The 13,515-nt window shown below is 38.6% G+C and overlaps 1 protein-coding gene across 1 annotated transcript in view; it reads left to right on the top strand.

Moving 5' to 3' along the window:
* The window catches only part of BABAM2 (BRISC and BRCA1 A complex member 2), a 342,513-nt gene that overhangs the window by 175,698 nt on the left and 153,300 nt on the right, over positions 1–13,515 (top strand). The window contains exon 7 of the mRNA XM_016145351.2: positions 1,226–1,335. Coding sequence (XP_016000837.1) covers positions 1,226–1,335 — 110 coding nt within the window. The remainder of the gene's footprint in view (positions 1–1,225; positions 1,336–13,515) is intronic.

A 13,515-nucleotide genomic window follows, 5' to 3' on the forward strand; every position in this document is an offset into this window, starting at 1 on the left:
TATCTGAGGTTCTCAATGCTCACTGGCAATGATTTTTGAAACCTAGGTTGGGATTCTCCTAGGATGGCTGCCTAGCCCTCCTGGGACCTATGTACTAATCCAGACATATAGATCATCTTAAAAGTCCCTATGGGTGAAAGGTGTACAATTCTATTAAATTTTTTTTAAAAAATTGTATTTGACTTGGAGCCACTACCAACCAAAAATAAATTATTAAGCGTTACTAAAATTTGGTATTCACAAATTAAAATCACATGCTACTAGTATTTATTCTTACTCCGTATTCTGTTCAGAAGTCTGGCAGCTACCTGGTACTTGGCAATAGTTGTATAGTGCACAACTATACATAGTTGTAAGTCCCACAGTTTTAATTCAGGACACTTCATCAGTGTATAATCAGTATTGGCTTGAGTTGGTTATGACATTTGAGTGCTGCTATGCTTGCTTTTTAATTATATGTCAGAGTAAGTGTGGCTTTATCATTATCAGTTTACTTTATTATAGATTATTTGATTAACCTCTCAGTATTTCCTGATACATATTTGGATCAACAATATTTTTGTCTTATATAATATTCTTCCATATGTTCTCTGGGTGGGTATGGTTACACCTTAGAGATATTTATGTCTTATGGTTCATACATAATCATTGCAATCATTTTGCTAAAGTACACGTGTATATAACCTCCTGCCATTTGCTTGTATGGTGGCACACTTCGAAGTGATATGTTTCTTGGGAATTTTTGCAGTTTAAATAACTTAAAACATACTATCGAGGTAGGTATAATAAAATTACTGGGTATTTAAGGATTTCGTTGTCTTATGATATAAATTATAACTCATTCTTCCTATAAAACATAAATTATAAGCCATTTACAAATATATTAACTATAAGCCATTATACATATTGCCAGCAATATGTTTACTGAAGTTTGTTAACTATGTTTTAAACTAATTCTGTGTTATCACCAGATTCACTCTTTCTGTCTTGGAATATAAGATCAAGTGAGATAGGTGGGGGGTTCTTTTCCTCACTGCAGTACACTTTGGTCAGACAGTTTGAAAGCAGTCACTCTAGCGGAGTGACAAGGTACATGGCAAAGGATGTGCAGAGCTTCTAAACTCACACTTTCTAGCCTCAATGACAGTGGACTCTGTGCTCGTCATCAGAAAGATGTTATGAGAGCAGGTACTGATGCTATTGTGTTTCTCGCTTCCTGTTTAAGGATGTAAATGAAGACCCTGGAGAAGACGTGGCCCTCCTTTCTGTCAGTTTTGAGGACACTGAAGCCACTCAGGTGTACCCCAAGCTATACTTGTCACCCCGAATCGAACAGTAAGTATCAGTGTCATTAATTTTATGGAGCTTGGTGCTTCTTCTTGTTAACCAAATGTGTCTCCTTAAATCTTTTGCCACTCTTGAAATCTTAAAATGATTTTTCTTTATTGACTTTGTTTTTTTAAAAATGAATTGTATTAGAAGTTGAGATTGCAAAGTAAATGCAGTTAGTATTTGCCACTGCAATCTTTGGATGAGTCTCAGCTGCACAGTTCGTGATATGAACGCTGTACCTTTGTAGAGAGAGATGAGTAGGCAGACTGCATCTGAAATTGCTACGCCTTCCATATGTTCCCTGGGTGGGTATGGTTATACCTTAGAGATCTGCTGAACAACATCCTACCCAGTTTCTTACATATTCATAACTATTATAGTTCCTTGTAAAAATGTAACTAGTCTCTTGAAAATATTAAACACTTATTCAGAAGTTAGTAAAGGTAATATTAGAAGCAGAAAGCTCAAAAAGATGACATGCTTGAATTATTTTTCTGTGTCTAAACAGCTCTGTATAATTTTACACAACCTTCAGGGTACATAGTATAAGTAGTCTGATATCACATTGGTTTTAACCAAATTACTTTACTCATCAGTAATGAATTTTACAAGGACTAACCTCACAATGTGCTTATTGTTGGCTAAAATGCTGTAGTAGCTTATTCTAGTTCAAAGGAAGCCAGGGTTCATTGAAAATAGATTGCAACCAGATTTGGTTGGGAACTTCTGACAAGACAGATTTTTCATCAGCAGAGAGAGTTTTACAGACTCGGATTGAAATGTATTATTAAAATTCTCTCTTAAGTCATTTAATCAAGGTTTGCTGATTTCTGTCTGTGACATGTGGTCACCATTCAACATCCATATACTAAGCCATTTTTACCCCTGACCTTAGTCATTCTAATTCATGAATCATGAACTTACCATCTTACACGTGCTGTAAGACATAACTCCTTATACTCAAATATGGACGATTATGAGCATCAGTAATCTATAGACAGTCTCTCATTTATTTGTATACCATTGACAGCACCTAGGACAGGATTTCATAGTAGCAGGTACTCAACGAATATTTTAACTTTCAACTGAAAATCTGAACCCGTATCAGTAAGAGGTCAGAGTGCTGGAGGCAGTACAGTGAAGTGGTAACAGGCAAGGTTCTGGGGTTAAGCACGTCTGGTTTAAACCAAGATTCAGCTACCTACCCGTTAGCAAAATATTTAACATCTTCGAACTTTTCTCATCCGTAAAATAGGGATAACACTACCCATGTCTAAGTGTTGTTTTGAGGGTTGTATTAAATATTGTTCATAAAGCATTAATTGCAGGGCCTGGCATTATAGCAAGTAGAAGCTATTGTTATTTCTATTGATATAGTTCATAGGAAAAGAATGAGTGAATGAATAAGTAAGTGAGTGGTTAACAGGACAAGTGGGGCCGAATAAGAGAAGATGGGCAGTAAGTGAGCAAACACTAGTTCTAGAGTAGCCATTCAGTGTTTACCTAGTGAGTTAAATTCAGAAGATATTTTGGTGATGTGAAAAGAGAGACGTTAATGAAACAATCCCAAGATGTAGGTAATAAGAATATATTAGTTAAGCTGCAGCCAAGAATTTGCCAGTTCCGAAAAACGATTTTCCTAGCTCCCACGTTATTTTTCTTTGAAGCTATTGCATTTGTTTGCAAATAAACTTGCTAATAAAATATTTCTCTCTCTAAAAATCTAAGATGTGGTGTGAAAAATTATTAGTGTGGGATATAGTTTTAAGTTATTTCCTATTTCTAAAATCTAGCTTTCTACATTTTCCCCCATGTTTTATGTTAAGAACTGGCCACAGCATACCTTTCCAGATTAATTTCTTATTTTCCCTCCTGTAGCCTGTTTTTCAGCTAGACTCTATCACTTGAAGTTTTCTTAATTCACCTGCACTCTCTTGCTTCTGTGCTTTTGCTAAAGCTGTTGCCTCCATGTGAAGTGCCTTTTAATGCCTTCTTTCTGTTGAAATAGTATACATTTTTCTAAGGCCTATTTAAATGTCATCTCTAGCAACCGTTTTCCCTGAGCACAATTAGTCTAGCCTCCTGAACATGTATATGAATTTGTATCACTCTCATACTCTGCTCACCATAGATTTAGTTAATGATGTTCATTTTTTTTTCTTTTACTAAATTGCAGGCTACTCAATTTGTGTGTATGTGTGTGTGTGTGTGTGCGCGCGCGCGTGCGTGTGCGCGCGTGCATGCACGATCCCAACTCCATGAGGTGCCAGTTTATTCATGTTGTGGCAAAAGCATTTTCAGGAGTAATATCAGTGGGTAGAATCTGGAGCCACAAGGGCAGCCCAGGACTGTGGCCCACAACCCCGCGCCTGCCCGCTGCCTTCATGGCCACAGGGGTCTGAGACACAGGTAACAAGTCTTTTGTTCCTTAAATAAAGAATAACCTGATTGGCAGTATTCTAGGTCAATAAGTAATTCTCACAAGAAAATTTGAAAATGCTACATGAGAGGTATTACAGTTTTCCTGATTGATATAAATTCACTTAGTAGAATTGTATTTGTAATACCAAAAAACAAACAAAACCAAAAACGAAAAGAACAACCTACCAAAAAGTTTTACATCCTTAAGCAGAAGTTATACAAATGAGGTTTTAGAGACAGGTTAAAATTGAAAGTGGTCACATTGTGGTATGACTTTCTAAGCACTTACACATTCTCTAAAGTTGTTAATATTTTTGGTCAACTCTTGCAGAGTTTTTGGAAGATTTTGTAGAGTTCAGAGTATATAGCAGAAATAATGTCATCTCAGTAAGGCCAAGGTCATAAGAAAGATATTAAGAACCGAGTGAAGAGGGGCTGGTATTCTCTTTGATATTGTGTTACGCCCTTGTTTCCTTTCTGCGTTTCATACTATCCTGTCGACTCTTAGCTTTCCAGGCATTGATTATAGACTCAGACTTGGAGAGTTCTTTCAGGAGTCATGGGAAAAGCATCCCACGTGGACCCGCCCAAAGCCGACGCCAGACGCTTGCCCTAGCCGAGGCTTGTACTCCTTTTTGGCTTTTACTGTGGCTCTTTCTAGGAAGTCATCAGGCCCACACAGTGGATTTGACAAGCAGAGGCCCAAGTGAGACCAATAGCCTCATCTGATATTAGGTAAAAATTGACAAAAGGGTTGCATTCTTACCATCAGCTCTCCATGGGTGCGGAAAGATATCTCGAGCCTGGGAGATACCCCATCTCTCTCTGCCCCAGCTCGTCCATGCAGGAAAAGGCTACTTTTGGACTCTTGCCATCACATGTAGGAAAAGGGATCAATTCGTTGGACCCTAAAGATTTCTAGGGATGTGGATACAAAATATCCCCAATTAGACAATTCCCACAAAAGGGAACATCTGTCAGAGACATTGGGTAGAAAACTCCCCAGTGCATTATAATTTATGAAGCTCTGAAATGCAGTCCCACTTCAGAAGTCTCTCTGTTTTCCCGGGGTTCTGGAGTAGTTGGTGTTTGTGGCAGCGCCAGAGCACGTGACTGCACGCCTTTATGTGTTTAGATGCGTGTCGTTTCCTGGTCTCCCACTGTGCCTGCATGTGGCTTGCAAAGTAAATGCTTCTGAGAACGTCCTGTTTTTCTCACAAAAGGGACATTTATGAAATACACATATTTCAGGCTCTATACATTTGTTTTCCAAGGAACTCAAATCAGTCAGTTGAATTAGCTACTGTTCATTAAAAAAAAAAAAAATGTTGAGGTATGCAAACAAAACCTAGTAGTCAGTTATGCAAAACTGACATCAAATATTAGGGGAGGGGGAAGAAAAACTAGTTTCCAAACCAGTTGCCTTTTTTGTTCCTGGCAGCAAAGCTAGAATTGTAAGGTTACATCATCAGAGCTGGCACCAAACATTCTCTACCCATCCCGCCTTCCCAGACTGTTGGGAGTTCCAGCAGTGACACCAGAGGTTAAACGGTCAGCAAAGGCTGCACAGCTCTCTTCCCCAAAAGGTGTGGACCCTTTTCTTGGTGTGAGCTGATCTGGGGGAGTGGTTTGAAGAAAAGTGGCTCATCACTCCCTGTGCTGTTCCCACTCGGTGCATAAAAAGAGGACTTCAGCCCCTGAGGCAGACCAGGTGGCATCTTTCACAAGTACAGATTTTGCTTTTAGAACTTTTTGTTGTTGAGTTACAGTCTGCCTTAGAAATAAGTATCAAAGCTTACAAATGCTCACATTAATGAGGGCTGCGTGCCTGCAAATAAGAATGTGTATTCATTCTTTCAGGCAGTGAAGGTGCAACGAGAATTGACCAAGTGTTTCAGAGGACAGCAAGATAAATGTCACATGACTTGTGCCCTTAATTTGCTGCTAATGTAGTAAGGGAAATAAGAACAAATACAGCAAATTCCAACTTGTGTTTTAGTAAAAGAGGCCCAATAAGACTTAGCATCAGAAGCCCTCTGTTCCCTCACTTATTAGCTGGCAATCCTACTCAAGATACTTAACCTTTTTGAGCCTCATTTCATCTCCTGTAAAGGGGGATAAATCTCAAGTTTCAGTTTCATCTCCTCCAAGGTGGGGATATATATGGAAGTCCTCACTGTAGTGTTTGGCACATGGTTGACGCTCAGTTACATAAATGTCTTGAGTCGTATAAATACCTAAGAGGAGACTAAGAACTATAAGCGTTCAAAGGAGGAGAAGATCACATTTCAATTTGATTTGATGGAGCAGGGACTTTGGAAGATTTTAGGAAGCCTGGCTCTTCCAGTGTAATGTGGCTTTTCTAGAGATTAAACAAGTACTGCCGTAAGCATAATAAAAATGCATTTATTTAGTGCTTTTAAATGTTCAGACTGCTTTTCTCTTTACCATCCCATCTGAGCCTCATGATAGCATTCCTAGCATGTGTTTCATAATACATCTTTTCCCCTCCATAACCTGGAATTCTTAGACCCTTCCCGGTCTCTTTCGCTGCCTCTACTTTTTTGTCAACCCATTAAATTATGCTAAATTACGTTTCCCATGATTCCATCCCTAGAGCTCATTCATGGCCTTACATCTTTGTGGATGACCCCCAAATACAATTTCACATTCCAGCTTTTCTCTGTTTACAGATCTGCTTTCCTAGCCACTTAATAGATATGTCTGCCTGTGTGTTCAGTTGGCATCTCAGATTCAAAATGTCTGAAACCAAACTCATCATTCCTCCAACAAACTAATGTTTCTTCTTCACAACCCTGTTTTTATTCACTATGCTCATTTTCTTCGGTGCCCAGGAGCCACATCTCAAAAGCATTGGCCAACCTGTTGCTTTGAACTAGCAGTCTCTCTCTCCAGTATTTTAGTTTATCTAGCACAGAACTGTCACTATCTTCCCAGGGTAAGTTCCGGTCATATAATATTCTTTCCTCAATCAACATCGTCAGTGCCTCCCTATTACCAACTGAATCGAGTACACATCTCAAATCTGGCATTCAAAGTATTCTCTGTTATAGTCCCAGCTGACTTCTACCCCATTCTGGGTTCTAGATGTACCCTGTTTTTCAGCCAAACCGGGTTTTTGCATGAGGTCCTATGAACATACCTTCCCCCCCTGCCCCCCCCCCCCACTTCTGTACCTTTGCATGGGCTGCTTCTTATACCAGGACGTTGGATTTTTCTCCCTCTCCCATAGCACCTGTCCAAGTGCTGTCTATCCTTTTAGATCTTCTCATTCACCACCACCTCTTGGTACTTTTCCTGTCCACTACCACCTGCCTCCCCAGTAAGCCTGCACTTTCCCCTTCTGTGTCTGGGCTTCTATTGACATATTGTTCTCCTGGACTATAAACTCCTTATGGTGGGCCTCTGTTTCCCTCAGTTGAGGGCTGGTTAGCCACAGCCCACCTCCTGCAGTTCTCAGCTGCAGCCCCCACTGATTGGACTCCCTGGTGGGGAGGAGGTTTTGAATCTGTTGGATCCTTGTGCCTACAAAGGCAAGCGGTTTCCATGGTCGTGGCTCATCACTGCGCCTTGTGGCTAGCCAGCAGACTTGTTTCCCTGTGGGCCCTCGGTCATGTATCCGAGAGGTGGAGCTTCGTTTCTTAGGCACGGTTTATCAGCTGAATCCTGGAGGGGGTAACTAGGATGTCGACCTCATGTGACCTCATCTATTCCTCTTGTGGGCTCTGCAGCCTTCCTTTGCCTGCTTTTCCCTTCCACATGTGCTTGGCCACAGACATGGTCACATGGAACATTAGGGAAGCCGGTAATCAACTGTCAGGGATAAACTTAAACTTGACTAAAGGACTAGGGAAAGGGTAGGGGGACCTCAAAATTAAAATGGTGCTACTTAAAATTATGAATGAGATTTCATGAGATTATGGATATTAAATTCAGATAAATCAGATAAAATAGGCTTTTTTAAAGCAATGAGAAAATTCAATATTTTGTGATTTTATTTAAATTTAATACTGACTTCAACATCTGAACAGGATAGAAAGTTTTCATTTAAGATTTTCAAAAGGTTTTTAAAGAATAATTAGAAAATCGTATAGCTAAACATAGATAGATTTGGGGGGAAAAAAAAGATGTTTCTTGCCTTTTTTAAAAATCTGCATCAAATTGTCTCAAGAAATGAGACCCCCAAATCTCATGGGGTGATTTTGTGTCAGGATTTAAGTAATAGAACATCATAGTAAACATGGTTTAATTTAGCGTTACTCATGTTTACTTGAGTCACTGAGATAATCCTATAATAAATATTGTGCTCCTGGAGGGCTCCCCCCGCCCTTTGATAAATATACACTCCTGAGTGTGCTAAGGCGACCAGCTGTCAGGAGATGTGTATTTGGTTTTAGTGGAGCAAGCTATCTTAGCCTCTAGGGACTTGAGAGGTTCGTTTTACGAGTCTGGGAGCTGGGCCAAAGGGGTTCTTCGTGACTTAGAATGGAATTCTGAAAAGTACATTCAGCAAGTTTTCATTAGTGAGTTTGGCCTTTTGTCTTGAGTGTGCCTCCCGAAAGATTAAGAGCTCAGCTTGTACTTTGAAACATTACAGAAAAAGAACCAGAATGGAATTTAGTTGGGGGAGAAAATCAATCAACCCCAAAATACCATACTTTTGGAAACGTTCTGGTGTAGAACTCCCACCTCCCTCCCTAACCCCTAAGTTAGTGATGGATATATTGAGTTTTTTTTTTTTTCTAGCTTTCTCTTTTGGCACAAAATATACCTTTAAAAAGAAGATAGATGTAAGTCTCTGATAACTCAAATCTCACTAGTACAATTTGCTTACCCTTATTTGACCCTTAAGCTCTATCTTAGATTTATTTTTGTCTCTGGGCAGGTCTGTGCCTTGTTTCTCTTAAATGCTGTTCTCCTCTCTACAGCGTAATGATTAGCTTAAAACTGTAAGATATAATGTATTTTCATTTTAAAAACCAGACGTAGCACTTTCCTGTGAAACACCTCAAGAGTTTTGCGCAGTTTTTTCTGTAGTGGAGATGAGAGGTTCATGATTTTCAGGGTAACAGTGTATCTCAACAGCAAAGCTCTGAACACTGAGCATTATATTACTGTTTTATGCAGTCAGTGTCCATTTATATTTATTCACAAGTAGGAAAATACTCCTCAGTGGAAGGTCTGAGACGAAGAGCGGTGGTTAATGAAAACACTAGACTGTGTTATAGTTAGGAGCAGAGAAATTATAAAGTGGAAGAGAAAATGGCCTGGAATATTCCAGACCTGTTAGACGGCACCAATCCTCACATGCAGGAAGAACAATGAATCTCAAACAGGCTAAAAAAAAAAAAAAAAAAAAAAAAAACTGACACCAAAGATTAAAAGTATCCAAGGCTGACACGCTATGTTTAAAGGAACAACAGATTGAGACAGACCTCTTGGAAAATCTGATGAGAGCCATGAACTTTACCCCCAGAGAAATGTACAGACACGAAAAGTTTAAATACAGGTTAGAGAGTAACACGACCTTACCCGAAGCCGATTCATAAACCTCATCTAAGGATCCTTGTTCTAGATTTCGGTCCTGCATTTTTAATGCCTTCTATACTATCTTATGCTAGAGTAATCACTGAAGCTTCAAATTTAATATCTAAAGTGCCAATTATCTTCCAACACTGCCTTTCTCCCCTTCCCCCAAATCTACTCGTCCCCTTTGTTCTTTATTTTTGTTAGCGACTTTACCATCCCAATGGCTCCAGCCACGAAACCTCGGCATCCTATTTCTGACCTTCCTCTGGCCATTGCTTCCCACAGCTAAACAAGCGCCGCTGGTTGATTTTGCCTCCATGATAGCTCTCACATTCATCTCCTCCCTTAACCCTCGCCCTGTTTCAAGGCTCTGTATCTGACTGGCTAGATTAATCATTGGAAAGCAGAGCTCCATCCATGTTACTCCCTTGCTGTATATAACACTCTAAGTGCCTCTTTACTGGACAGGCGAGAAAACCGCCCACCACGCTCACAGCCCCTCGTGAACCGTGTGTCCCACACACTTGACCAACAGGTGGTGGGGCCAGGGATTGGCGCTCCTGCGGATTCTTAATTTTTTAGAAGTGTAGCGATATTTATTTATATTTTTTTATCCAACATGTTTCGTAGCAAGAAGACTCTAGATTATCCAGCTGGCCACACTGAGAGATGTCCTTCCGCACTGTCTTGATTGCTCCAGGTTTTTTTGTGGGAATTGACTGTGGTTGTGGATGTGCTCTGGATGATAGTCTACTTTGTAGCTGTTGAAACTCTTTTCTGTTCTTGTGGTTTTTAGTAAACCTCTCTTCTTTGAGATAACTTACCTGAGCTAATAGACCATTATTTCAACTAGACCGTTGAAATAGTCCAGCTGATCTCCCACACTGCAGGCAGAGTGGGCTTTCTAAAACACAAATTATTTCATCATTCTCTTGCTTAAAAACAAAGTTTATTATCTTTCCTGAAAAATGATCACTCATCAGCTTTATTCAACTCAAAGCTTTTCTCTGTACCTTTTGGGCATATTTCTTTTTTCTTTATCTGTTTTTTTTTTTTTTTTTTTTACTACCTTTATCTAGCTTAGCATCATGTTCCAGCATTATTTTTCTTCACACTGTCTTGAAGTTTGAACTCCTCCAGGTCTTTTTTTTTCTGCTATCCTGTTAATCCTTTTTGTCAAACACTGGGTGGAAATAGAAACTACTGTGGTATGAGATTATGAAAAAGATGATCAACACTATGAAGCAGTTATTCTCATTGCCTTTCAAGTGCGAGGACCATTTTTAATGTCAAAACCTTTTACGTGAGGGTGGAAGGAGGGCTTGACTACAAAGGGGTGGCACAGGGGAACGTTTTTAGGGTGATGGAATTGTTCTCTATCATGTCTGTGGTGATGGATATACAGCTCTGTTCACTTGTCAGAAGAGCTCTTAGAGCTGTGTATCGCAAAGAGTGAAATGTTCCTGTGGGTAAAAAAATATAAATTTAAAAAATATTTCATAGCCCTATGCAGATAGAAGTAATATATTTTAGCATTTTATGTTAATAAATGATGAATTAAATACCTTTTAAACAAACTTGTATTTTATTAATCACAACAGTATGTGTATATATGTTTAAAACGTGGGTACATGCATATACTTACGTGCAGTTGTGTGTATATGCATGTGGACACATGTAGATATAGGACACACGTGTATATATATATATATATGTATTTTATGTATGTGATATCACACACACACACCATTTATTTGGTCTTCAGATGCTTGGTGTCCAGCAAATTAGTAAATCTGTCATATCAAGTCTCAGCTCTACAGTGCCAACAGACTGGAAACATTTGTTATAAGGGATATATACTGAATGTCCATTTTCCCAAGAATTCTGTTGTTTATATTTATTGATATTTGCTTAAATAAGAGCACATTTTAACTTTCTAACTCTCAAAATAGCTAACATAATTACTACGTTAGGAAGCAGTTTTTAAATCTTACTGTTTTGTCTCTTAGTGGAGTAACCGATCCACGAAGAGCTCTGCCACGCTCGCTCCTCTCTGCCCAACACAAACACCTAGGCTTCTTAATTTAGCTCCCTGTGGGGACAGCGGAACTCCAGAAGGGGTAAGGACCCAGGGTGTTGAAACTAACTGCTGAGCTTTCCTTTTGTGTTTGGGCCTTGACCTCTATGAAGCTCATGTGGTTGACAGCACTTCTTTTTCCAGGGCTCCTGGCTCTCAGATGTTCCACTATTTTCCCATTTCTCAGTATGTTTCCATCCACACAGTGCCCCGTGGATTGGTCTGTTACATTAATGTAATATCTTTTACTTAGTTTTCAGAGCAAGGTGTGGATGTGGATAGGGGGGATATGTCAGTCGTGTTTTAAAAATAAAGTGGTTCTACCTCATCTTCTCTCTAAAAAAGTATATGGTTTGTTATGTCCACAACATGGTTTCAAAGGGTAATTATTTAGTACCAAAAGTAATGGCATGGTTCTTGATTACTAGTGTTTGGTATAAGTAGGTAATTACTAAGGCTCTCAGTGTATAAAGTGGAAACCCTTAGCCTGTTGTTGGAAGAAAGGTCCAACACCAATGTTGTCAGATTTTACTGTGTGAACTTTTATTAAAGAGCATATAATTTGATTCTGGTGTGTCTGATTCTGATTCTCGTAATATAGGGCTAATAATTATATTGAAGTTTTTCTGTACTTGTTAATATTCAGACACGCTGTCTTTCACTAGCAGCACTAATGACTTTAATGAATGGAGAAGCCTTTAGTTTAAAACAAACAAACGATGAGTTAACATAATATTGTACATAGGACCATAACAAGGAATGAACATCCTGTCTGCGAACATTATCTTTTATAGACAGCTTCGACAAAATAGAGGTCATTCTTGAAAAAGACTAAAATCTTCTACCTTGCCAGATTTCAGCTAAACCAAAACATTAATTTGTAGAAGTTATACATCAGTGGAAAATTTATTTTACTGACAACCTTTGTTTCCCCCTACGTGCAAGAACCGCCTCTCCCACTCTGTAATCCCTCCCTCCCTGCCTACTCCACCCCGATCTTTAAAGAGTGTGATGTAAGATTGTTTTGTTTTGTGCCAAGTTTTCATCCTAGAACAGATTTTTATAGCCATGTTTCTCTGAGGAAGGAGTTTATGACCAAAGGGTGATAATACTTCCATGTTTTCATTTTCTCCTCCGACCCAGTACATTTGTCCTAATTTTAACTTTGTCAGAGTTTAACATAACCAGTCGAATATACGTGTTAGAGCTAAAGAAAACTATTCCGAAAGCTTTTAAGGATTCATTAACTTTAATAATATCATATATGATTCCTTGAAAAAACAGATTATAGGTCATATTATTTTAAAATTTCAGATGTTTCTGTTCATACAATAAGGATACCCTTTGAAGTATTTGTACACATGATTTGTTTCGGTGATTGGTCTTTATTATTTTCACTCTGTTAGAGTTATTCATGACCGACTGTTTATTTACCTTTTGTATACTCTTTCTTAAAAACAAATAACCTTCACCCTGTTTGGTCTAGGTCAGTGTAGAGTTTGATGTAAGAGTCCAAATGGTAGAAAGAACTGAAATAGTCATCAGTAGGGAAATGACTTAAAAATACTTTGGTATAGAATGCAACAGTAAAGAATTAGGTAGGTTTCTGTGTACTCACAGGGAAAGATTTCTGAGTTGAAGAAAAAGAGCAAACATCAGAAAAATGAGCAGAATCATTTTTATATTTAAAAAGTTAAACATTACAACTGTAGTATATATTTTCTACAAGGGAGTATATATGTATGTGTATACTGGATACTACTAATAACTAACAGTTAATGAGTATTTATGTCACATGTTTTAAGTATGCCATACCCATTAACTCATTCAGTCCTCACAACAACCCTATAAGATCGTCTACCGCTATTGTCCCCATTTTATAGATGATGAAACTGAAATTCAGAGAGGGTCAGACACTTGCCTGAGTCACATACCTAGCAAATGGTGGTATCACCGTTAGAATCTAAGCAGTTTGACTCTAACAGGATTGAGGATTGAGATCAAAGGGAACTTTAGCCTATTGGGAATGTTTTAATTTTTTTTCAGAGTGAATCTAGGTGTTTTCATTGTAATTTTAGTTTAATTTGTAAAAAAAAAAAAAAATGGAAAAAACAGATTAGGATAAATTTACTGGA

Source organism: Rousettus aegyptiacus, unplaced genomic scaffold (genome assembly GCF_014176215.1).
Source record: "Rousettus aegyptiacus isolate mRouAeg1 unplaced genomic scaffold, mRouAeg1.p scaffold_m13_p_7, whole genome shotgun sequence".
Taxonomy (NCBI): Eukaryota; Metazoa; Chordata; class Mammalia; order Chiroptera; family Pteropodidae; genus Rousettus; species Rousettus aegyptiacus.